General features: G+C 35.1%; 2 protein-coding genes and 1 long non-coding RNA gene across 3 annotated transcripts; 1 reads left to right on the forward strand and 2 right to left on the reverse strand.

Moving 5' to 3' along the window:
- Window positions 1-1,254: 1,254 nt before the first annotated feature.
- Window positions 1,255-8,883, forward strand: LOC127869940 (uncharacterized). The gene is made up of 5 exons (XM_052412599.1): window positions 1,255-1,424; window positions 4,098-4,196; window positions 7,246-7,281; window positions 7,894-7,965; window positions 8,788-8,883. Exons 1-5 carry the CDS (start codon window positions 1,410-1,412, stop codon window positions 8,881-8,883), a joined length of 318 nt encoding a protein of 105 aa, XP_052268559.1. The 5' UTR covers window positions 1,255-1,409.
- A 2,952-nt stretch (window positions 8,884-11,835) lies between these two features.
- Window positions 11,836-19,064, reverse strand: LOC127868273 (uncharacterized). The gene is made up of 2 exons (XR_008044060.1): window positions 16,920-19,064; window positions 11,836-16,799 (listed from the first exon to the last, which is right to left on the reverse strand). It is a non-coding gene; the product is annotated as an uncharacterized LOC127868273 (long non-coding RNA).
- A 1,344-nt stretch (window positions 19,065-20,408) lies between these two features.
- Window positions 20,409-27,381, reverse strand: LOC127869941 (uncharacterized). The gene is made up of 5 exons (XM_052412600.1): window positions 27,337-27,381; window positions 26,119-26,398; window positions 25,318-25,513; window positions 23,910-24,038; window positions 20,409-20,608 (listed from the first exon to the last, which is right to left on the reverse strand). Exons 2-5 carry the CDS (start codon window positions 26,395-26,397, stop codon window positions 20,409-20,411), a joined length of 804 nt encoding a protein of 267 aa, XP_052268560.1. The 5' UTR covers window position 26,398; window positions 27,337-27,381.
- Between the last annotated feature and the right edge of the window lie 313 nt (window positions 27,382-27,694).

A 27,694-nucleotide genomic window follows, 5' to 3' on the forward strand; every position in this document is an offset into this window, starting at 1 on the left:
GAGGGTGGAATAATTAAAGCGGGACTGCAAGACTTTTATTTGTGCTAAAATGTAATATATTGATAAAAAGACAAAAAGGCAAGAAAAAGTATACATTAAGACGAATTTCATAAAATGCAGCAAAGACAAATTAGCGACCCGAGCCGATTGTGACGAAGATATTTCGTACATATTTTCCTACAATAACCGAAGTATTCGTCTTTTTTATGAGGATCGGAGTTAGTATTCGTGTGTCGTATGAATAGATATCGTTGCTGGAAATTAAAATGATCCGTAAAACTAAATTTAGATTCACATCGTACATGCATAACATACATGCTGGCGAATTCGACTGTACAGACATTTTCGATTTCAGAATTAAATATCTGTCTTATTTCGCATTTTTCGACACATGTTCTTTTTAACGTTTGTTTTAATTTATATTGAAATATATGTATAATTAGTTGTTTACACATTTTATATAAATTCATAAATATTTGACAAAATCGTGCAGTCCCGCTTTAAAGAACCAATTTGTGGACGAGTTTCCTTCAATAACTTTTTTATTCCGAAGTCTACGATCTTGAAACAAAACACCGACGTAAGCACAAACACAGCAGGGCCGAAAATGCGTATTCTTCTTTAAAACGAAATATACATATGAGGTGGCTTACTAGGTGAGAATACACGCTACTCCTTGGCGAAAGTCGCGAAAACGACGCCATTTAGGAAGTCAGTTCCAACTAACCCAGTCAGCTCCCTTATTCGCATACCCCCCCCCCCCCCCCGTATGGCTTTCTTTCTTTGTACAACCACCATAATTATAAACGTGTGGGGTTGATTTGTAATGGCACAATTTATCACGTTACAATACAATTACTATTCCTGTAAGACAAGACATACCTCGTAAGTTAAGACATAAGTTAAGACAACTTCAGGACAGTACATAAAAAGAGTACCTGTTTATGCGATAGCTGATTATCTAATTATAATAAGCATGTATAATTTATGGCATCGGATATTCATAAAAGGAAGCTAGGTAGTAATTAAACCACAGATGTAATCGAAGACCCACTCAATAAATCGATACTTCATGCAAAATCAAATTTCCAATCACCCATTCATTGTACGTTAACCATACTGGAACAGCAGAGTTTTAAAGTATTATTTGTAATGGCAAATAACCGCCAAGTGTATGCTAATCGTAGAATAATTATATTGAAGTTTTCAATCGCAAGGTAAATACAACCGAGTTGAATCGAAGACAAAATCGTGAATTCTTCTTCCTGCTTACATTGGAAATGGTCATGCATAAAGACAGACCGCATTGAAATGTACAAATGAAATCCTTAGATCGAAGTATATATCAATACGTGGTATCTTGATGAATTATTTAAAACGAGTGAATATATATGGATTATTGAATCGCAATGTCGGCTTTCACCGTAAGTACATAACTAACTGCCGTAATAGTTATTGCTGTTTCTTCAATTGCTGCTGATGATGATAATGAAGGTTATTTTGATTATTATGCTTATTATTTTTATGCTGCAATTGAAGATGCTACTGCTGCTATTGCTGCTGCTGCTGCTGGTGATGCTGGTGATAATGGATATGAAGATGGTGAAGATGGTGAAGATGACTGTGATGATTGTGATGATGATGATGATGATGATGATGATGATGATGATGATGATGATGATGATGATGATGATGATGATGATGATGATGATGTCCGTAAATATTATCACATAATTTTACATACCATTTTCAAAAGAAACAGTTTAAAAGCGTGTCGATTTTATTAACACCGTTTCCACCAAGAATATATTTCAGTCATAAAATAAAGAACACATACAATGAGACACAATGTCGTCTTTCTTCACACCTAGCATACATGTACATTCGAAATCGCCACTCAGTTGGTTACAATATTTTACTCTATATTTAACAGCTAAATGAATGGATTTTATTATATTTAATGTTCTTCCTCTGGACCTAGTTTAATTGATTTATACAAGAGATTTTATACAAATGACAGTATCAAAAGCTTTACTACAATATAACACATATTTTTCTGTCATTTGCCCAATGCGGTACCCCCAAAAAAACTTCATAACAATATCATGATACATTTTTTTAGCGGTTAAATATCCATTTTTGTTTTACCTGCTATCAATGCCTAATGGGATATATAGTGTTTCATTAATGACTTATAAAACACATTAAAGAACGTTAACGTTCAACAATACATCAAAGACGCGCCCATATCTTTTAAGTTAAAGGACAGCTCACTGCTAAACCAAGACAAATCCCCAATCAAAGCATATAAATGGACAGTGCTCTATGAAAATGGGGTTAAATTCATGTGCGTAAAATGTCGTCCCAGATTAGCCTGTGCAGTCCGCACTGGCTAATCAGGGACAACACTTTCCGCTTTTACGATATTTTTCGTTTAAAAAAGTATCTTATTAGCAAAAACTAGTTTAGGCGGAAAGGGTTGTCCCTGATAAGCCTGTGCGCACTGCACAGGCTAATCTGGGACGACACTTTACACACATGCATTAAACGACCTTTTCAAAGAGTACAACTCAAATCTATTTGAGTATGCTTTGTTATTAACATTACATTTTCAAATCCTTATTATAATACGTAATATTGTACAAATGATAATACATACGCTATCAACTTAGTTATAACAGAGTTTTGTGTTCCCCAAAATTGCCAAAATCCAAATAATCTGTCGTTTGAGGTCTAAATTACACGCAAACGCTAGGAATTGGCTTGTCGGAGGTATTTATCATTTTGCAGCAGTAACCATTTACGTAGCAATACATGATAATTACACTTCCTCTTAAACAGGGTTATTTAGTATTTAAACTATTTGCCCCAATGTTAAATATATGTACTTAACTGCGTGTCAAAGAAGTTAGCAATTAGACTATTTTTTTTATAAAATGCTTAACTCCTAATGGTTGTCTCGATAAGTGTTCATATGGGCTGTGACTCCTTTGTAAATTGTTGAATGCTTTTATGTTGTATAGAAAGTTGGCATTTTAAATGTGTTTACATTATTGACCAAAGAATATGGGAAGATGTTTTACTTTTTTTGCTACGCAATGTTAAAGAACTGATGTAAGATGCGTATTTTAGAGAACCTGTAAATGTTTTGTTTGTAATAAAGGTGAACGCACTGAGTTAAAAATTATGGCTAAATGAATGTGTTAATGGAGTTAAAAGAATTGGACCTGCTTTGATTCTTTGGTCACGGCAATTAAAGACTTATTCTTTTTCAGTGAAGTGCTCACATGTGGTTTGTCAACATTTGTTCAAATATATATTGCCTCATCTATCTAAAAAATGGTTTGTTTTTGGATTTTTTGGATTTTCTCTTTTGATAAACCCTACATGCAATATTTGAAGTAATAGCTAAGTACACGAAATTTGAGTCTAAATGAAGTATGGCTTTAAGGTATATGCCATTTGTCGTTGTTCTCTTTGGCAAAATAACAATCCAATGATGCTTTATGGAGAACTGGACATGCATGATACTTAATGAGTAATCATGTATAACGGAAACGGATACAGATAGTTTAACCCATGTATGCCTAGTGAACTCTCCCAGCCTTCTAAATTGAATCAATTTATTTCCAAAATTAGGGATGTCTAGTATATTTATTTCTATATTTAGAATATTTCTTACAGAAATTTCATTAATAAAACAGCGCAGACCTTGACGAGACGCCGCATCATGCAGCGCCTCATCTGGGTCTACGCTGTTTGCCAAGGCCTTTTTTTCTAGAGGCTAGGCATAAATGGGTTAATTGTTTGGTCATAGTAATAAAGCTGAAATGATTTATACGTCGGATCGGAAGGTTGCATGGAGTTTTAAGGCACAGTGGTAAAATTCCTAATATATTTGCTATTATTTTTATAGCAAAGATTCAGACATCTCTTTGATCGTTGTTTCTTAAGCTTTCAATGCATTTTCAAATGAGAGATTATTGGGGAAAAAAGCTTTTTCGACCAAACGTATTCAAGCTTAGATGATTCAAATAAATGCCCACGTCTTATGGATCCTCATATGACAAATGCTGAATTTCCTTATCTATTTTCAGAGATTCGGACAGTCGCAGTTCGACTCCGTTAGCAGCTCTATGGCGAGTACCCCCGCGTTCCCTTTGACGTCAAGTGATGGCCTAAGTGCAGCCTCCCGGGTAAACCTGATAATTGAGACAGTCCACACGGTCTTTTCTGGGACGATACTTTCCGCTTTTATGATATTTTTCGTTGAAGGGAAGTATATTCTTAGCAAAAAATAAAGTGTCGTCCGTACCCTGTGCGCATTGCGATGGCTAATCTGGGACGACACTTTACGCCCCCTTTTGACGGAGCGAGGCTAAATTATATATAAAAAACAATACACCATGTGATGATATTGATCCCTAATAATAATATTTGTAGTATTGCACACATTGATTCACTATAGATGTGTAATTGTTGCTGATTATACCCTTGTTAGCTTACAAACCATATGTTTTCTGAGATCAGTGTCATCGAACATTTTAATTGAAATAAAAATGAGCACGACAGGACAGTAGCCAAACTAGTAGTTATGAAAGTCGGGGAATGGAGGAAGACACCGGATTAGAAACAAGCGACGAACACCACACTAGAAATGAAGGAAATGGAACTGATCGCGGAAGATTACTAGTTCGATTGGATTTTAACGAGATCAACAGAGGAAGGCAAAAGGCAGCACTGAAACGGTGGAAACGAGATAGATCAGCTGCAGTATCCCGAGTAAGAATCCTTCAGCAAGAAAGAGACAAGCTTAAAACGAAATTAAAAAGTACACAAAGAGCGTTGCAGAGAGTCAGAAAGAGTACTGAGAGTACTTAGCATGTACCAAGTGTTGAATTGACACCGAGTAAATAGACAGAACCAGACATGGAGGCCGCAAATCTGACTGCTGAACAGAAGGCGAAACTTAGGCGTCCCATTCTGCTAGGTAATGTATTAGTAAGTGAAATTAAGGCGTCAAAAAAGAACACACCGAGAGATAAGAGAGCAGCAATTTACAATATAGTAGCTGGGAGAATAGCCAAGAAGTACAGAACAATTAAATACTTGTCTATGAAAACCGGACTTGGGCGAAATCAACTAGGACTAAGAGTCAATAGCAAAGGGGAGGCGGAAAACTACAACGAGCGAGGCATGGTATGATATTGCGCAAGGGGGGGGGGGGGGGGTTAGAGGGTTAGGGTAAGGGTTAGGGTTAGTGTGAGAGGTCGGGTTAGGGTTTGGGTTAGCCTAAACCCAACCCTAACCCTAACCCGACCCCTAATCCTAACCCTTACCCTAACCTTTTTTTTGGGGTTATCACCCCTGACCATGCCTCGCCCGTTGTAGTTTTCCGCCTCCCATAGCAAAGTGCATCAGATTGGAATTAGGAAGCGCCTGAGTAAGCTTGAAAAGAATCGTGAACATGTAATTAACTCCATGAAGCGTGAAGACAACAGTCGCACCCAGCCAGGTAAAAGTGACGCATAGAAGACTGCAACAGGATGTAAGCAACAGGTGCATATATTAACAGATTACCTAAAAAATCTGTATCTGAAATTCAAAGCAGAAAACCCAGCAAATGACATTTTCTTTGCCACATTTTGCCGATCTAGACCATCTTACATATAAAAAACAGCAATGCTGTCCAGGGTTTCATGTTTATGCTTTAAACATCAAAATGCATCGCTTTTGGTGAAGGCCCTTCGAAAACACATTCAGATGTTCGCAATTCCAGAAAAAGTTGTTGAAACCAAGATTTCTGAAGATATGTTGAGAGAGAAGCTGCCAGATGAGGTGTCGGTAAGTCAGTGGACGCGTGTAGAAACAGAGGATAAAGGCAGAAAACGGACCGTGACGCGGATAGTGGAAAACGTTGTACCCGAGATAAGTTTATTCATCAGACAACTACACAGCTAGAAGACTTTAAAGAACATGTGCAAAGAGTTCACATTCAGTATGAACAAATAAAACTGCTGAAGCAAACATTACCAGAACATCACTTTATCGTACAACTTGATTTTGCAGAAAACTATACCTGTCGTTCTCACGAAGAAGTGCAGAGTGCCTATTTTAATCAGTCAGCCGTTACACTGCATCCTATGGTTGCATATTGGAAGAATGCTGATGGTGAATAGTTGCATAAAAATTTTGGTACGGTCTCAGATGAGGCCTCACACAAAGCGTCCACGGTGTTGGCCTTCATCGATGACCTAATTCCAGAGTTGAAATTGATTGATCCGCAACTGGAAATGGTTCATTACTGGAGCGACTCGCCGTCATCGCAGTACCGCAACAAATATATATTTAATGCAGTTGCCAACCACTTTGAAACATATAGATGTCATGCCCGGTGGAATTACTTTGAGAGCGGGCATGGCAAAGGTCCATGCGATGGATTAAGAGGCACAAGCAAACGGATGGCGGATGAGGCGAGCAGAAGCAGCAGGTGCGTCATAAGCGATGCGCGCGATTTCTACAACTGGGGCAAGACATCGAATATGACCAATGTCACTTTCCGGTTTGTTTCTCGGGTATTTGTGAAGCAAGAGCGGTATCAGTTGCAAGTCAAAGTATTAAGTCGGTAGCCGGTACTATGAAGCTGCATGCTGTAGTTGGTTTGGGTGATTGCAATATATTATATCGAAATACCAGCTGCTACTGTGCTGATTGCTTAACTGGACAAATGGGTTGTTCATGGTCAAAGGCGTCAACCCACGAAGACATGAAAAGCCCAACAACCAACAGTGATACGGTTACTGCTGAAAATAGTTCATTGCCTCTTGAAAACCTTACGCCATCTGAGATAGAGTGCGAACAGGATGATTTTGTCGCTGAGATAGCTCAAGGCCTCTTGAAATCCTTACGCCATCGGAGATAGAGTGCAAAAAGTTTGATTTTGTTGCTGCTATATACCAGGGAAAATGGTATATTGGGCAAGTGTGCGATCTTGCCAGCGGAGAAGTTGAGATTAACTTTATGCTAAAGAAGAAACAGTCGTTTCAGTGGTCGAGCCAGAAAGACCAGATATGGCTTTTCAAAAAAGATATCCTGGCAAGCCTCGCGCTACATCGGTTCTAAGCCTCGCATGATAAACTTGATCTTTATCCAAAACTCTCATAATATTCTCTATATCTTCAGTATTGCATACATTGATTCACTGCATATGTGTTGTTAATGCTTTTTCCTTTCTTGTTCATACAGGAGCAAGCGGTATTTCACTCCATCGAAGACGACGAGGTGAGTGTCTGCAGTTCGATACAAGAAATATTTTTTCCGAATAGAGATGTAGCGCAATATGACAATGTGTGTATTGAGGTCAACCAAGCCCCTCCCCCCAAAATAAACAATATATACCAAGATTCTAAAGCCTAATTGAGACTTTCCCTTGTCCGTTTATCGGCTAAATATACGCTCAAGAGAAGGATTCAAACCCGGATTCCACTGATGGACTCCATCTCCGATTCGCATCGACAAACTTTTCAGTATTCTGGTAATAAGATAACTTGTGAGTGATTTGGGTGAAATAAATTAAACCGTAATTCAGCTTCTAAGCCGTTATTTGTCACACACAAATGAATTAATGAATTCAAAGATGCAAATTGTACAATAAGAACATGCCTTGTGATTACTTCTGTTCTAAGACACCGGTTCATCGTGTATAAAATATCACAATCTGTTAATATAAATTTTAGTGTAAATGTTCAGGCTCATGCATCATTGACTAAACCAATGTGCGTTTTGGTCAGTTTCGGTGTCAACTACCAAGCAGAATGGGATTATAGCCAGTGAGTAAGAAATGTATATCCACTTGTCCCTATGTGTTCATAACTGTGTATCTATCCTTTACAGACTTTGGTTAAGGAACGTGTTATCCACAAACCAACCGCTGACGTAAACAGGCCTATGGACACACCGGACTCGGTAACCAAGAAATATTTTGTTCAATTACCATTACAGTAATTCTAAGCTCAAAAATGCAGTATTTCTTAAGACTTTTTGCTTACTTACCATTCCAGTATTCTACACTACAATCATAAGTATTGCTTAAGAGGTTTTGCTTATTGAAAAATTCCAGTATTCGGCACTACAAACATCAGGTTTGCTCAGGAGCTTTTGCCTCTTTGGTATAACCATAACCATTCAACAATTCAACAATAATATTTTAAAGACATGAAAAACGTAAAGACGTCTGTACGAAAGCAAACTTCTTAACTCGGACTTTTCCGATCAATTACTCAACAACATACTTTTAATTTATGTTTGCACTTTATTTTATTAAAGAACAGTTAATGGAAATGTCATTCAAAACATTCTATAATCGAAATATGTTCCGAACCATCGTTGTCCTAAAGGCAAATAAACTACGTCGTTATTTTGCTTCCAATTCTAGTTATTAAGCCACAAGTCAAACGTTTTAAGGCGATTCCCTATGCATCCGAATGTCAAGTATCCGCTCATGTAACGATAAAGAACTCTCAATCTAATACAATTTATTAATCAACAAACTGGTGAAAACAAGTCAAAATGGCAAAACTTAACTACTGCGTGCGATCGTATACATTATGCTCGCGTACAATTATGAATGACTTCTGCTTCCTATGTTTTCTAAACGCAGACGTTTTGTATTACACACATGCAGTCGGGATTTTGCTTTAGCGGAATGGCAACGGTCCCCCGTCCAATTGAATGTATAATTCTTTAAAAAAATGATTTCTTCTACATATATTTTAATTGTTAATGTAGGTGATCAGTTCGAGCTCCAATCGCTTCATCCTGCCCTCCAACGGTCGGCCAGGAACGTATGTGAACGCAGGAGGTATACAGCAGGTACCCGACTAATGATGTTGCACAACTAGTGTGCAATAATATTGCGTGTGCAGGGAACCATAATGTTGTAGTATAAGTTCAAATTGAAGATAGGACCACCAATATGGCTGTAGATTATAAAGAATATTGTGATTAACATGTTTATTTTAAACTAAGACCTTTAAAACTTCATAATATAGAAAATAGTGTCGCAAAGGTCTAGTTCAACCAGTGTGTAGCCAAAGGACTTAAAAGCATAGAAAAGGACGTGTTAAAGGTATTTTTATAACTAGGACTGTATATCACAGGAAAGTGTGTTATAAAGGTCTAACTTAAACTTACACTGGTCAAAAGAGTGTAAAGTATGGTTTTATGGTTTTATTTCGGAATACATTAAGCTTGAAGCTCATGAGTACTCATCTATATAACACTCAATGTATTCAACAGTGGCCAATGCCATACAGGCATATACATATATAATATTTAGCAATATAAATTTAGAATAAAAAAAAAATTTGCAACTCTCAAGACATGCATATTGCAAAAAAAGACTTTGTTATTGGATATAGCTTGACGCAAGAAACTGGCCTTGTTGAATATAGAAAAGGCATTGGTAATATTGTAAAATAATTTACAACTAGGTACCAATAGATTACGGAAAACCCAAGGACAATTCGACGAACACGTTTTATAGATCGGACTCGAATTGCCCGTCCTATCTATATAGGTCAAACATATATATTAGCGATAGTATTCATTTAATGGAAGCCAGAATTACGCAATAGTACGATTCCTCCCTTTTTGTGAGACGGTATTGTGTGTGTGTGTGTGTAGGGGGGGGGGGGGGGCGGTATCAACCAGGACTAGATGGTCTTTTTAAGCACTCGTACAAACCAAGTCGGCCCTGATCGGACTTTACTTGCATCAAGTAAGGTGAATGTAGACAAACATTCAAACACATAATCCTTGAGCTTACCCACATCAGTAAGTTATCAACCAGGACTAGATGGTCTTTTTAAAGGGGCCTTTTCACAGATTTTGGCATTTTTTAATTTATTCATTAAATGCTTTATATCGATAAATGTAAACATTGGATCGTAAAAGCTCCAGTAAAAAATCAAGAATAAAATTAAAAAAAGGAAAAGAACATTGCCCGGACCAGGTTTCGAACCAGTGACCCCAGGAGTCCTGCCAGATTCCTGAAGTAAAAACGCTCTAGCCTACTGAGCTATTCCGCCGAGTACATATACTTGAAGTATTTTATACCTTATATAAGCAATCTTCGTAGTTTCACAAAATTTAACGACAAAAACAGAACTCTCCAAATTATTCAATCGTTTCGCGTTGCAACGCTTTATAATTTTTAGGTTTTAAAATCGTCAAAAGATGCATATAATGGCTATATTAGACCATGGTAAATGTTCAGTATTACTATTTCCTCACAAATATCATAACTAAAACGAAAATTTGCGAATCTGAAACAACTTTTTTCAATTTTGTCAATTTACCAAAGCGTGAAAAGATCCCTTTAAGCACTCGTACAAACCAAGTCGGCCCTGATCGGACTTTACTTGCATCAAGTAAGGTGAATGGAGCCAAACATTCAAACGCATAATCCTTGAGCTTACCCACATCAGTAAGTTGTTTACACATAATGCCACGAGTGTTTTAACATACAAGGCAACAGTAAACAGAAACAACAAGTAAGAGCGATGTAAATCCTTCAAAAACGACTGTGAAGTTAAGAGAGACACCAATGTATGAAATTTGAAACGCTCAATGAGTTAAATACTTAATACTTATGTTTATGTATATTAGTCAAGTATAATTACTAATCGGTTGTATCGGGCTCTTTCGTAACTACGTTGTGTTGCATACTTTGCTATTTCTTTCTTAGATATTTGGGAAAAACCGTATCACATTAATATGTATTTGCTTTATGATTGTTTATGTGCCTTATTGTTAAATACATATGTGTTTCTCATTTTAAACAACTATTTGTTTGTTGTGTATTTAAGGAATTATTTAAATTATTTTAATCAGTGGTTCACATTTTCTTGTCGAAAAAATAACTTACTGTATATATATATATATATATAAATATATATATATATATATATATATATATTCACACATACCTTCACTTACGGGGTCACTGAATGAGACCATGGTGAGGGGCAGAGTCGGAAACCCGCAAATGTGTATATCGAAACCCACAAATGTGTATATCAAGTCTATAAAAATGCCCCTTTACAATAATATATAATTATATATAATGCCCCTTTACTTAGTATATATGTATAAATTGTAATGGGGGTCTTCAGAAGCCAACAAATATATAGATCTAGATATATATACATATGTTAACAGTATCTATAAAATCTCTTAATACGGTGTACTAGGACGGCATGGCGGACGATTGAAGGCCGGGTTCAAGCAATCCTATAGTCCACTTGTCTCCCATCACGAGTTAACTAAAACTCTGTATCGGAAATGTTATTGAAACACAAGAAATACGAGCCGCATCACATGATAAGATACCTTCGGACACTGCGACCTACATTGACCCAGACAACAGGGTCTGGCGGTGGCTAAAACAACATCTACTCTTTCACTTGACTTGCCAACCTAATCATTGACCCCACATGACACAAAATCGAACTTGGCTTACATATTGTCCAGACAAACATTCTGACCAAGTTTTATGACAATTGATGCAAGAATGTGACCACTAAAGTGTTAACAAGTTTTTTTTAATATAATATTAAACCTAGTGATCTACTTTTTCCCCAACCAAGCATGTCCCAAATTAAAACCGGACACATATTGAATTTTAAATACCAGAAACATAAATATCCATGTCTCTGTAAATACATTTATACCAAGTTTCATCTAGATTGATTCAAAAAGGTGGCTTCCGGAGTGTTAACAAGATTTTTCTAGGATTTGACCTGGTTTTCGACAAAAAGAAATAAAACACTTCAGTATATGTTAAATAGTTTTATTAAACGTTTTACAAACAGAAACACGAATACATAGTATGATACTTCCCACAACAGATTTCAGATTTTATTTAACCAAGGCATAAACTATGCATGTATAAAACATTTTAACAAGATGTGAACTAACAGAAATCATTGCAAAATGTTTAAATGAATAAACCTTTTAATTTCAATTTACTTAAAGAACATAGACTTGCCAGGACTAGAGATAATATTAATTCAAATTTTAAATAGTACAATATCAAACCATGCACTATTTTGAAGGAACAAGTTATTTAAATTGAGAAGCTAATTTAGACTAGAAATTTGTCCATAGGATTTTAACAAGTCACAGAAATGTTCAACACACATGTAACAGAACAACAGGTAGAAAGTATTTGCAGGATTTTATTTTTCAAGATATGTTATTTTACAGTTAGGCAATAGAAAAAAATATTTTAGATTCTCATCCACGCCCGCCCCTGTCCAAAACCACCTGCCCCCCCCAAAAAAACATTATTTGTAAAAAATCAGAACATATACAGTTCCAGACACCACGGGTTTTAGACCATCCCTGATATGAAAAAAACATGGCTGATAATAATAAAGGTTTGGGGTAACGATGAATGCCTTTTTCTCAAAATTTTAAATAATTTTTACTACTGTTCTCCGGTTTTTCGTTAAAGAGACTCTCTCAGAGATCGAGATTTTAACTTTTTGTAAATAAATTGTCTTCTACCATAAACACGACAACATACATTTCTAAAGTAACACAGAACTAGATTATTGACAGCTTTCCAAACTTGCTCATATTTGTACAGAGAAGAAAATTAACATTTAAATCGCAGATATGTAAGACCGTTTAAACGGGTTTATTTTGTAAACAACGATCTTAACTTAGAATAAGAGGTGGTGTTTTTAGATACCATCGTCACGTGGGTCTTCGGAAACGTTTACTGAACATGTGCATGGTCGCATACATTATTTGCGTTAGACGAAAATGGGTCGAGCGATGACAAAAACAAATAGAGAAGACATTAATATTTATTGAATCTTGGTCAATTTGGTAAGGAAAATAAAAAATACTCGCATTTTCTACATCAAATGTTCAGAATTCCACCCAAACTAAGCGCACGATTATTTCCCTTTGCTACTATGTTGCTGTGTAGTGTTTATTTTTAGACGTCACGTGATAGCTTGGCGCGCGAAAAAGAATTCCTCAGTTTATTTATAAACCGGCTTTCCCAACGTTGAACAGACTGGCGCGAAGGCTCACTTCACACCAAGCAACAAAAACATGGGGTTTTAGTAACTTATAAGTAAGGAAAATGAAAGCGGTCTTTGGTATAGTGACGAGGAAGTTGAATATCAAATTTTTAACGTTTATTTACTCCCAAATTACACGTGTCTGAGAGAGTCCCTTTAATGAAAAATAACAAGAGGGCCCAAAGGGCCCTGGGTCGCTCACCTTAGGAAAAGGTCAAAGGTCACAATGGAGCCATTTACAGAGGACCACTAATGTTGTCCACCAAATACTGGTAGAGGACCTCTAGATGATGTTATACATGAAATTAATATGAAAGCTCTAGGACTTGTAGTTTCAGACAAGAAGATTTTTGAAAATTGCATTTAGAAAACCTATTTTTTTACCCCTTGACCTACTTATGCAACCAATCAGAACCATTTGAACAATTGTGGTAAGGGGACCGTTAATGTTGAGTTTGTTCAAATTCCCATTAACGGTTCAAGATAAGAAGTCATTTAAAGTTTTCCTTATATAATTCAATGTAAAATTGTGACCCCCGGTGCGGGGTCAATTTTAACCCTAGGGGCATAACTTAAACCAAATTTGGAAGAGGACTTCTAGAGGATGCTATATACCAAATATGAAAGCTCTGGGTCTTGTAGTTTCAGACAAGAAGATTTTTGAAAGTTGCATTTTAAAAACCTTTTTTTTTTGACAATGTGTACTTATGCAACCAATCAGAACCATTTGAACAATTTTGGTAGAGGACTACCCAGGGACCATTTCTGTTGAGTTTGGTCAAAATCCCATTAGCAGTTCAAGTCATTTAAAGTTTTCCTTATATAATTCAATGTAAAATTGTGACCCCCAGGGCGGAGTCAATTTTGACCCCAGAGGAACAATTTGAACAACTTTGGTAGCGGACCTCTAGATAATGCTACATACCAAATATGAAAGCTCAGTATAAAACAGATTCTAGATTGGACATATTTACTTATATAATTATACAGTAGAATCACAATTGTGTGTGATGTAAACACATACATCTAACATAATTAATTTCTAAAGTAATATGAACTCAAGAACAAGTACCGGTAGAACTGTATTAACAAGCAACAAAACTTACAACAGATTTTAGGATATTACAACAATTATATTATGTCAAAGTAGCACTAGGTCACACTTTCACAATGTAGTTAAAAGAATTATGACTATAGCACAATACTAAGATTTACATGTAATTAAAAATCCATGACATGATTTATAATGAATAAAATTATTCATAACAATTTTACAAAATAATACTAACTTGAAAAAGTACAGATGTATATTACGTATTCATTAACTTTTCCATTTTATAAGAGGATGAATTCTAAAATATTTATAAATATTTTTTTACGTGTAGATTTAAAGTGACTGAAACAGTACTGAAACTCATCACCTAAACAACTTCACAAAGTACATATTCTTTGGTTACGTTCTATGCCAAAATGGCGTAATAGTTCAATAGGAAACCAACTACTCATTGTATGAAATTTACAAAGCCGTCTATACATAGAAACAGATAAAATATCAATATAGTTTTCAAAGCACCAATTTTTCTATCTGATAAGAGTTATATTGTTCTTATTTACAATAATCTGGCAGCCATTTTGATAGTTTACAATTACAGTGGGGGAAAATGTTAATAGCTTCTGTTATTTTTTAACTAAATATAAAAAATATTGTTAACAGCTCTGAGAGGGTATATTAACAAGATGGCCCGATGGCCCTTAGACACTCACCTGAACAATTAGTGTACTAGTTCATGTCAAAATATCCAATAATGTTCTAGCGACAACTGCCATCTCTTGCATCATAAAGAAATGATTTAATCAATTTTGTCAAGGATAACCCAAGGATCACTTCTGTAAACTTATTTGGCAAATTTGGCGTAGTGGTTTAAAAGAATATGCCACTTAAAGATTTTTTTTATTTTTAGTAATGATAGTCATCTTGTGCAACAAAAGCAGAACAAATAAAGCAATTTTAGTATAGGGTCACCCAATGATCATTCTTGTAAAGTTTTATCAAAATTGGCATAGTTTAGGCGATGTCATTTGAAGCAGGTTGACACACCACGGACAACGGACGTAAGGTGATCCTAAAAGCTTCGTGCTCAGGTGAGCTCAAAATGGTATCATTTTAACTGTTATTCATTTTGCATTTTAGATATAAATATATTTTACAATATAATATTGTCTACAGAAAATTATAAGCATAAAAGTTACACTATATGATTTTTTCCCCATAATTTGACTGAAAAGAACATTGAACAATAAATGGTCTGTTTGTTTAACCTCATTTTTAGTTTTTAATTATGACATCTTAAGAATTTCAAGAGCTTTCCAATGAAATATGAACGATAGGTATATGACCAGAAATGATGAAATTAAAAGAAAATGAAATTTCTGTTTATATACATTTCATATAGAAATCTACTGATATTGCTGGACTATCAATATTGCCATCTCTGTGCATCTTGCATGTGCCCATGACATAAAATGGGAACTTTGTATACAGTAATACACGATTTGAAACTATGTAAGAACCAGAACAATGTATTATTGTTACATTACGGTAAAAATTCAATGTGCCTGATGATGTGCTGGGCACAAACCTTCTAAGAATCAATGGCAGATAAAATTCTTTGGGCATGACCAGCATTTGCCTGGATCAGCTTGGGTGCAAGATGTCTCATGGATTATGCTATTCAATGACACACAACACATCAGATAGTAATACATTGTAACACAATTTGGCTGCAATATTATCTGCATTTTTATCTTGTAATTGCAAACATAGATATATGAACCTTCTAACATTCATATGTATAATACTAATACTGACCAGACCATGTCCAAAATGGAATGAAGATACCAATCTTAAAGATCATTAATTAATAATAAAAGAGTAAAACAATGAATGTCCACAGTAGCACAGCTTTACTTTTTTTCTCAAAAATATGTAAAACTTGTAAAATGTGATAGAACTGTTGAACTAAATAAAATGTGAAAGTTGTAGAGGACTAATTGTAGTTACCTTGAACAAATTTTTTTTTTTGATGAAACAAGAGTCGTAATGCCCCAATGCTTGTCTTTTTTTTGAAGGTCACCAAGAAGGTCACACTCAATGAAATATTCTCTATGAGATACACATACATGCCAAATATCAAGTTGCTATCTTCAATATTGCAAAAGTTATGGCCAATGTTAAAGTTTGTGCAAACAAACCAACAGACAGGGCAAAAACAATATGTCCCCCAGCATAGACTGGGGACATAAAAAACAGGCAACCAAGAAAAAAGGCATACCAACAAAATTATTAATGGGGATATTTCTAAAATTATGCAATCTAAAGTTATGATTCTTGTGGGCTGCACTTCTATACACCACAACCTACGTTTATTCCAAGTTTGATGTTAATTGGCCTTATAGTTATGAAGTTATGACTCAGAAAAGAAAATTTAAAATGTGGTATAATTCTGAAATTAAGCAAGCTAGAGTTATGGTTCTCGTGCACTGCACTTCTTCTCAATGAAATCAATCCATATATGAATTTTCATGTGAAAAGCTCTTATACTTTAAGAGTTATACTCAGAGATCTGGAAGCCGCCCACCCATGGGTGATCACATAATATGTCCGTTTTTTCAAACGGGCGTTAACAAAACTTAGTCAGATACCTGTCAAACAGGCTACAACAGTAGATAGCAGACCATTTATTTGGTCAAGGGACATCTACTGACCGACTACAATATCAAAAATAAAATAACCTGAGGTATATACAAAACTTAGTCAGATACCTGTCAAACAGGCTACAACAGTAGATAGCGGACCATTTATTTGGTCAAGGGACATCTACTGACCGACTACAATATCAAAAATAAAACAAAATATAACAAAATAAAGCCGTGCAGGAACATATAATTTTACTACATCCATTTAAGGAATATACACAAATTTAAAGTGTCCACTGTGACCTTGACCTATAAACTGGGGACAAACATTCATCTTATTCGTGCTCAAAGTAGTAAAAAATGGATATACAGGTTTAATAGAAAAGGACAAAGAACTTAAGTCAGATACCTGTTCAACAGGCTACAAAAGTAGATAGCGGACCATTTATTTGGTCAAGGGACATCTACGGACTGACTACATTATCAGAAATAAAATTAAATAATTTTTGCTATATTTTTCTTTCAAAGGCTGTTTCACATAAAAAATTGGGCATTTTTGTAAGTAAAGCAGTGCGACAAAATAAATAAAAATCCCTCTATTTCCAATAAACATTGTTTCAAAATACAATACCAAGTTTTAAAACACAAATCCATACATGCCCTGGGGTACTTAATAATTAATTAACTAGTAACTCAACAACTAAATGCAGTTGTTGCCCCAGACATTACAGTCAAACAACTTACAGACATTAATAGTCACACAACTTATGGACATGACAGTCACTTAAATAATTAACATTTAAGTCACACAACTTACGGACATTACCGTTACTTAGAATAGATTATTAACATTAAAGTCACACAATTTATGGACATGACAGTCACTTAGGTTATGAACAATTAAGTCACACAACTTACGGACATTACAGTCACACAACTTATGGACATTACAGTCACACAACTTATGGACATTACCGTTACTTAGAATAGATTATTAACATTAAAGTCACACAATTTATGACATTACAGTCACTTAGGTTATGGATGTTAAAGTCACACAAGTTATGGACATGCCAGTTACTTAGTTTAATAAAATTACAGTCACACAATTTATGGACATGACAGTCACTTAGGTTATGAACAAATAAGTCACACAACTTATGGACATTACAGTCACACAACTTACGGACATTACTGTTACTTAGAATAGATTATTAACATTAAAATCACACAACAATTTATGGACATGACAGTCACTTAGGTTATGAACAATTAAGTCACACAACTTACGGACATTACAGTCAGACAACTTATGGACATTACTGTTACTTAGAATAGATTATTAACATTAAAGTCACACAATTTATGGACATGACAGTCACTTAGGTTATGAACAATTAAGTCACACAACTTACGGACATTACCGTTACTTAGAATATGTCACTTAGGTTATGGACATCAAAGTTACACCAGTTATGGACATAAAAATTGCTCACATTTAGAAATTTGTTAATTTTAAAGTCACATACATTATAAACAATAAATGCCAACAGGCTGTGGATATTATGGTATAATGTTATAAAAGACGCCTTGATAATAGGGATAAAAGATACACTAGTGATGGAGTTCAGATACACAAATCATGCCTATTATAGTATTAATGACACAGAAAGTTCTGTAATTAAATTTGAAGTATTTGAGTTTGTAGAAGAACTTGACCTTTGACCTAGATGGGTGACATTGAAGTTACCAATTCACTATTTCAAACGTTCAGCTGTATGAGATACATTACATATGAGATATTAAGTATGTGAAAGAAGTTCTAACGAAGTTATAGTGTATATTTAATGAGCGCTTTTAACCGTATATTTGACCTTTGACCTTTCATCACTCAAAATGTGCAGCTCCATGAGATACACATGCATGCCAAATATCAAGTTGATATCTTCAATATTGCAAAAGTTATGGCAAACAAGCCAACAAACAAACAAACCAACAGACAGGGCAAAACATGTCCCCCAGTATAAATTCAAATAATTTGAAAAAAAAAAAAAAAAAAAAATGAATAAAAAAAAACTGTCTTCTTTTATATCATTTTTGTTTACATTTTGAGCATTTTTTTATCAGTAATATAAATGTGTCAACTCTTAATCTATTTCAATCAATCCTCCCTGGTTAAGTGGAACAGTGCTTGACTGCAGAACCATAGGTTCAGCTATAAGAAAGAATCAAACGATTTGTCACTTTAAATGAATATTATACAATAAATTATATTTTTAAAGAAAAAAAGCTGCCTGCTTTTATATCATGTTTGTTTACATTTGAGCATTTTTTTTATCAGTAATATAAATGTGTTAACTCTTAATCTATTTCAATCAATCCTCTATGGCTAAGTGGAACAGTGCTTGACTGCAGAACCATAGGTTCAGCTATAAGAAAGAATCAAACGATTTGTCACTTTAAATGAATATTATACAATAAATTATATTTAAGCAATTGAAAAATTTGGTAAATAACATCAAAAACTTAACTTATTCGGTTGTTGTCAACAACACTAACCCATTTTTCTCTATATATAAAGTTTAAATTATCTTAAATTATATAAATTAATTCGTTAAAGGATTATTGTTTTTAAGCATTATTGCGTGTTTTGTATGTTATCATAAATAGTGTAATTTCTGATAGGTCTACCTTTCACAATAAGTTTATAATTTCCAATATGTCTCAATATCAAATGACAATACATAAACAGTAAAATTAAGTGCACACTAAAATGTTATAGAAATTAAAAGCATAAAAAAAAATGTGTAACAAATCTGGATATAAGCTAGTCCATATGGCTGTTTTTCTTAAGCCTTCTATGCTTCAAGTGGCTTGTATTTCAAATTTGAAACTAAAAATGTTTCACTGACACGGATGGGCATAAAAACACAGTAAATGTTGATACCCTATGAATGGAAACAATGGATAACAGACATTTTTCGTTTGTCTTTGTTCAAGTTGCTGATCTTCTTAATAATGAGATGTGCTTTTCTCATCCAAAGAATGCCGTTGTTCTTCCTGCTTTTTGCCATGGCCAACTGTACTTCTTTGTTTCTAGGTGTTATGCCAGAATCCAAATAAGTCTTAAAATACTCCTTTATTTCAGCAACTTCGTCTACACTCCATTTTTGTCTTGTGTTGGTTTTGACCAAAATATATTATTTGAATAATTCATAGGTGCCATCTACTGGTCACAGCCAACTACACTATGTTTCTTTAACTTAGGCCCAACTCTTTCACAGTGTTTGAACATACAAGGTCACTTTGACCTTTGACCTAGTCACCTAAAAACAATAGAGGTCAACCAAAAAACAAACCTTCCTATTAAGTTTCACAAAGCTTGGCCCAACGGTTCTCCAGTTATTGATTGGAAAAGCAATTTCCTCCAAAGGTCACTGCGAAAACTAAACAGTGAAAGTCATTTATAATTTCAAAAACACATGTCTTTGCAAAGTCCAATTCACTCATCAATTTCGGCATTCTGACACAAGAAATGTTCATGATCATACAACTGTAAACCAATGGCTTTATTTTTTTTTAAATTACCCTTATCTAGCAGTGGTTGAATTCAGTTCATATTTTTTTGTATTTTCCTAATTTGATGTTGTTTATTTTGTCCGAATAACAGCTTCTGAATCTGTCTTGCAACACAGGATAACACTTCTGTGCTTTCCTGATCTCCATTGTTGAAACGTTTTTCTGCATTTTTATCTGAATGTCAAAGGCTTCCCGTAGAGCACTCTCCTCCTCTTTCGACCATCGTTTTTTTGATCCTGAAATATTAAAAGAAAATGCAAATTCTTATATCTACTTAAGGCGTCTAACTATATTTGAAGGCTATAAAATGCATTTTTTTGTTTTTAAATTATATTAAAAGACAACTTGTTATCTGCATATTGATACCATTTTATGCAGATATGATAAGTAGATATTGTATAAAGCGCCGTTTGTTTCAACGCATCGCACGTTTCTACTTTGTTTTCGCCGCGCTGCCATATTGGGAATCGCAGTCACTCAGTAAGAGGGGCGCCTACGGGGTAATCAGCGCATTGATACAGTTGTGCGATTTATTGCCCCTTATTAAACAGATTAACGGCTATGAGAAAGAATACTGTTTGTGATTAAGCCTCTGTCATTCATTCATTTAACTGCAGTTATGGGAAACAAACGAAACAAACAGGCAATTACGAAATTGATGAGACAGTGAAAGATAATTTGAAAGAAATATGCCGTGGATCTTGGTTTACGGGACCCGTGTATGATGATACGGGGAGTATCTGCATAATATATAAGTTATTTCTAAATTACCAACCAATTTAGAGCATCAAACAACATGTTCCACAATTTGCTTCACCCATCGGAGAAACCGTTTAACATGTGAAAATTAATGTCTTTTGACATGAAGCGTGACTATGTCATTTAAAGATCGCAATTATCATCGGTTACTTTGACAGTGGCCAACATAAGAAAGGTGCATTTTAGGTACATGTTGTATTGTTTGAGAAAGGTGTTGAGAATAATTATATTGCGTTAATTATGTAACCGTAACAACCCATTGAAAACCATCAACACATTAAAAACAATATTAACCACGCTTGGAATAATGTTCAAATGCACTGCACTAAAATGCATATTATTCTTTTGTATGGAAAGGGGTATGTAATAGGGCATATTAAAATTCCTTTTCAATTCAATTGGCGAGGATATTTACAATATCAATGTTGAGTAACGAGATAGTATTATATTATACTATACGGTAAAATTCTACTTTAATAATATATAATTATTTTTAAAAGAAATTTCAGTATATTGAAAAAAAATATTATTAAAAGAATGATTATGAACTTGCCTTTATTCAAAGTATCTTATATGTTATTTAGATCATTTATTTCATGTATTATTTAAAATACGACTTGAAAATAATTTTAATAACAGAACATATATTTTATATTCACTTATTTTAAGACATTTCGTGTATCTTAATTATCACAAATGTTTAAAAGAACATTAATTAATGTAATTTCATGAAACTAAAAATCAAAGTCATGAAGGGCCGGAATAGCAGCTCTAAGAGCTGTATGTTATTGTGAAAGGATTTACAAACATGTTTACCGAGTGAGAAATGAGGAATGTTTCTAGATGTGTGACCATGTTATTTTCACAATGCTGAAGGAGACTGTCATAGGCGTTGGTGAGCATGTTACCCTTGTAGGTTTGGAAGAGGTGTAGGTTGGATATTTAATGTGACAGTGTTATACACAATGGCGACAATAACACAGGCATTGTATACAACACATTTATGACAAGAATCATTTTGTTTAGTAAAAATAATGAGCTGTTATTGCTGCATGTGACAAGCCTAATTACAACATTTGTTGATTATTTTGTTGGACGGAGTCTATGAATTGGTTTATGTGATGATTGTCGAAAGATCTGCAACTTGATTAGCCGATAGATATGGATTATTGCCCTGATAACTTGTCTGATAGGGTTTTAGATCTTTGTGGGCGTGATTTTAGAGAACTGATTTCCAATCGTTTGGAGTTTTGAATTGGGATAGTTTTGTTATTTGTTATCTGATTTTCAGGCGGTTTTCGACACATCAAAATCTATCCCCCGGGGAGGGAACCGTGTCACAGAATTTTTATTGTCCAATTTAAAAGAAAGTTGTGTTATTTGAAGTAATAGAGGGTAATAAAAATAGCAAAAAAAAATGGTTATTTCTCAATATCTTTGAAACGCATTCGGATATCAAAATTTTGCAACACGGTTCCCTCCATATTGATATTATTTACAATACAAAGTTTGTTTGAATGAAATTGAAACACAATTGTAAATTTTATCGCAAATCAAAAACTTTGGAATGTGAACAATTTTCTTTTCATAATTATGACACGCAAATGCAAACATTAAAAATATAAACCTTAATGACATTTTAAAACAGTACTTTATCGATGTATATGCTTTAAACATAATTAAAATATTCAGAAGTGTGAAAAATCTATAATAGGCTTCAAATATAGTTAGACTCCTTAAGTTTAACACTGCAAAATAGAGGGCCCAGATGGAATATTTCCTTCTATACATATAAAGGTGGACCACATAAATATATACATATAAAGGGTGTGGCCAATATGACCCCAGTGGCATAATATGAGCAGACTTCAAACCTCTAGTTAAAATAGAGGCCAAACTCTGTACAGGTTACTTCATATTACACCGTTATGAACTTTTCAGCTCTAATACATGATGTAATATGCATCAAAAAGTCATTATTGACCAAGGCGATAGCCGAGAAGTCTTTAAACTAATATTAATAATAAACTAAGTGAATCCTAGTGTTTCCCAATACAACCCTATGAAAACTTAGCAACACTGGAGTAGTGCCAATTATGACCCCAGGCCATAATTGAACAATATTGGTAGAGAACCATAATACCATGCTACATACATAATATCAATGCTCTAACTCTTGTGATTTCTGACAGGATTTTTAATTTTTTTACATGATGTCACAATTCAACAGCCTCCTGTTCAAGTAAACTGGTATCAGGATTGTGTCAAACCATCTCTCCAGTTCACTGACATAAGGATGTTGTAAAAAGTGGTAAATGCCATCACAATTCCACAGCAACCTCTTCAAGTACACTGATATGAGAGTGCTATTTACTATCACAACTGTCAAACAAAGGCCATAGTTCAATAACTATTCCAACTAGAGTAATCAAACTTGATTATGGCAGTAGATGTGATAGTGGAGCAGACACATGTGAAGTTTCAAGCTAATACATTTGACGTTTTTGTGATATTCATGATAAAGTGTTTGCATGCTAAACATTAACCAAGGTGTCATGCCTGGGCGAGTACAATAGCTCAGACTATTCTTCTGATAATCAGGTTTATTAGAATGACCTAGCTGAGGCTAATACCTACAGCCTTCACATCAGAGGAAACTGTATTTTAACTCAACCAACCTGGGCTGATTTTAGTTTCATTAAAGAGAAACTTCAGTTTTTAGTCAGTCAGGACACAACACTTTTTACAGCTACAAAAGTATTCATATAAAATAAATACCTGTACATGCATGAGGCTTCTGTACAGCTTCTGTTTCAACTTCAGGAACATCCTCATAGCTGTTGTCTGGTTCAGACAATTCTTCAAATGACCCTGCTTTGTAAGGTTCAGGTTCAGGTTCAGGCAATTCTGCAAGAAAGGATGTGTTGCTCTGCTGAGAGTGTGTGTGGCAACTTTTAGCATTATTTCCGTCATATCATGGCGGTCAGTTAACCTACTCACCATTCCTGGGCATACTTAGGGCTCTGGCCTAAGTTGGTAACTAAGCACAAACCTACACCAGACTGACCACTTCCCTACATAAATCAGAAGTAGTGGAAGAATAACAAGAGCCAGATGGAAACAACTGCACTCTTGACTATTCGAAAAGTCAGAAATGAAGCAAAGTAAACATATTATGCTCATTTTAAATGCGACATTATTTCAACTGGGGAGTGAGTCAGGAATTCGATCTAAACCTTTCCCACCAACAAGAGGGCCATGATGGCCCTGAATCGCTCACCTGCGTATCAGTTGCCTCTGTAGAGGGTCCATAAATTTTGCAGCACCATATCAGAAATAAATGCAAACAGAACCTAGCGCAACTGTTTAATAAGTGTAGTGTAGTCTATTTTAGCAACAGAGAACTTGACCTTAACACAGACAACAAGGTAGCAATCCAAAGTTGTGTCTTAATATTAGCTACCCACACACCAAGTTTGGTGTCAATGGTCACAGCTTACTCAAGTTATTAAATGGAAACTGAATTTCATTTTTAGCAACCTGAGTGACCTTGATCACAGACACCTAGGTAGGAATCCCAAACTGCCTCTTGATATAAGCTACCTATATACGAAGTTTGGCGTCAATAGGCCAAAGCAAACTCAAGTTATTAGGTGGAAATTGAATTTCATTTTTAGCAACAGTGACCTTAATCACAGACATCTGGGTAACAATCCCAAGCTGCCTCTTGATATAAGTTACCCATACTTTAAGTTTGGAGTCAAAAGGCCAAAGCAAATTCAATTTATTGAGCTGCAACTGAATTTCTGTTTTTAACAACAGTGACCTTGACCTTGATACTATGGTCATGATTTGAACAACTACTGTAGACATCAGTGCCAGGATGCTTCAGGACAAATTTGGTTAAAATCTATCTAGTGGTTTGAGAGGAAATGTTGTTTAAAGCAAATTGTTGAGGGACGATGGATGCCGGACGAAGAGCGGTCACAATAGCTCACCATGAGCCTAAGGCTCAGGTGAGCTAAAAAAATTACTGCATGTATAGAGTAAGGGGTAAACTGACAGTTTAAGGTTTAAAAATACTTGTTGTTTAACAAAATCTTAAAACTTTTGCACAGTTGAGCTTAAGTTTTAACCAGCACAGATACTGTGAATATCCTTATTCCTATATTAGCTAACAACTTACCATCAAGGCTGACCGACGAAAGGTCGCGACCATTAAACCCCTGTAGTTTACCATCTTCTAAAGCTAGAAGAGCCCTTGCAACTTTTGTTCGTTCAAGCACTGACGTCTGCATTCTGTACACGTCAGTATGTATGGCAACAGAGTGTCCCATGTGATCAGCAATTAACTTCAGCTCATCATCTCTCATATCCATTATCTGTAAAATATGATAACCTATCAATTAAGAGTGCCATGGCCATGCCATAATCTATGGCATGTGATCTTAGACTGGTCAGACATCAGATAGTTACAGAGTTTGTTCCCTACCCAATATGGGATATATGGTTAAACTGTTCTGTGGAATAATTCTATGGAGCTTGCTGGCTTTATCAAGTCTTTTAGGCTTGGTCATGCTGATCATCAAATATTAACATGTAATACTTAAAAACAGGAATTATGCTGTAGAAAAAAATAGGGTTGGTATTTCAGCAATTTATTTAAGATGGCCCCTTGTTCACAAAGAAATTGCAAATCTGGATCAGGATAAAGATTTTTTTACTGTGAATTTCTTCCAAACCAATGTTTTAAAACAGGAATGACTCCAAATGAGTGAAAAGAATTATAAAGAGAAATGCAATGATGCAAAGTGGTTTTATTTTATTGATGTCTTGAGACAGAAAATGTTGATTATTGATTTGAACTGAATTTAATAAATTTAGATCAGGTAAAATTTCAGGATCATTGAAAAATTGGATAATGCAAGACAGTGAACAATTGGACATTCGCTTCCCCTTGCAGCAAAAATTTTAAGAGACCTATTACCTGAGTAGTAGTTGCCAAATACTTTCTCAGTTTTGTTGTCCTGACCCGTTCTGGAAAGGCAAGATTGTGACACTTAGATGTGACCACTCTCAGTGCTTCACAGCCATCCTGTGGTGAATCTGTACATCTGGAGAATAGGAACGTGTTTGTTGATGGTACACCAGCCTGCGCACGAACCATCAAGAGGTGCGACAAACCTTCCACCATGTCGGTGCTTAGAATTACAAACACCTTCCTCAGTCCCCGAGTGCTCTTCCCTCTTACCTCAAGAAGTTCCATTCTGAAATGATAAAAGTAACTACTACCTACAATAGCAGAAAAGAATGCTGACACTTATATGTTTGTCAATAAATTACTGTTTTTCCAAATGTAACGTTTAATTCTCCAGCATGTGTTTGATGACATCAGTACTTTGAGACCTCAAAAGCTGTAATATTATCTTTAAAAGAACTGACCAGTATGTGGTAAGAAAACACAAGTGCCACATTTGTCAGGGTAAGACAAAGTGAATCTACCAGTCCCATGAGTTGTAAATAAGGAAATCTCACCCTGAGGGTTAGAGATATATGTCCAAAAATGAGGCTTGCCTTAGTTTTTTGGACATATATTAATTATATCTAACCGGAGGGGTCAGATTTCCTTATCCACAACTCAAGGGGGGGGGGGGGGGTAAATTTGTTTTTTCTCACCTTTAAATTAATCTATAATTAAAACACAGATTTGAAATTGTGACGTACAGACAAACGGACACCGAGGCGATAACAAACTATGTTCCTTTGGGAGTATAAAAAACAAACAAGTGTGACCAATTGACAATTTAAACACATAACTTGTTACTACTGCAAGTGCTGTATCGTTAAAATAGTAGTTGACTCTTTCAGTTATTTGGATATGCATATTTGCAACATGACTAGCTTTTTTACAAATTCTTACGAATGAAAATTAGTCTGTCAGTAAGTAGTCAGGTAGTTTGAGACAAATCTATCTCAGACTGAAATTTTGGCGGACAAATCTGTCCAAAGAGTGAGAAAAATTCTCAGTCCTTGGGAATGGTTTTGTTACAGTTCTCTTGTGCCTCAGGGTGCACACAATCAAAGCCCTTGAATCCAGAATACCTTGTCTTACTCCAACAAACTTAAAAGGTACTTATAATTTGATACACTACTAAAACATCTGAAATCAGTTTTGAATGCCATAATCAGGAATATTGAGCATTACCTCTTTAACAGAGCCTTTTCACTGACAGCCAGGGAATTGTAGATTTCGGTGGTTTGTGTCTAATTCATCTCCTCTATTCGCTTCTGGAAGTCACTCACTTTCAGCTCAGAGACCTCATTTACTCTTCTTTTGTTGAAGAGTGCTATGCGGGGGCGATCAGTAAGTGTGTTATGTACACATACTCGGGATATGTTGGTGCTGGGTTTCCATTTTTATTTGTATTTCTTCCACAAGAAATTTTTTGAGGGACACTAAATCTTCAGTAGAAGGAAGTTCACATCTTTTGTTCATTGCTTTTAGACGCTTGCTTCTGTTGGCGACTGATGAAACCTTTCCCTTCCACTCGGCATCGAACATT

Source organism: Dreissena polymorpha, chromosome 2 (assembly GCF_020536995.1).
Source record: "Dreissena polymorpha isolate Duluth1 chromosome 2, UMN_Dpol_1.0, whole genome shotgun sequence".
NCBI classification, from domain to species: Eukaryota; Metazoa; Mollusca; class Bivalvia; order Myida; family Dreissenidae; genus Dreissena; species Dreissena polymorpha.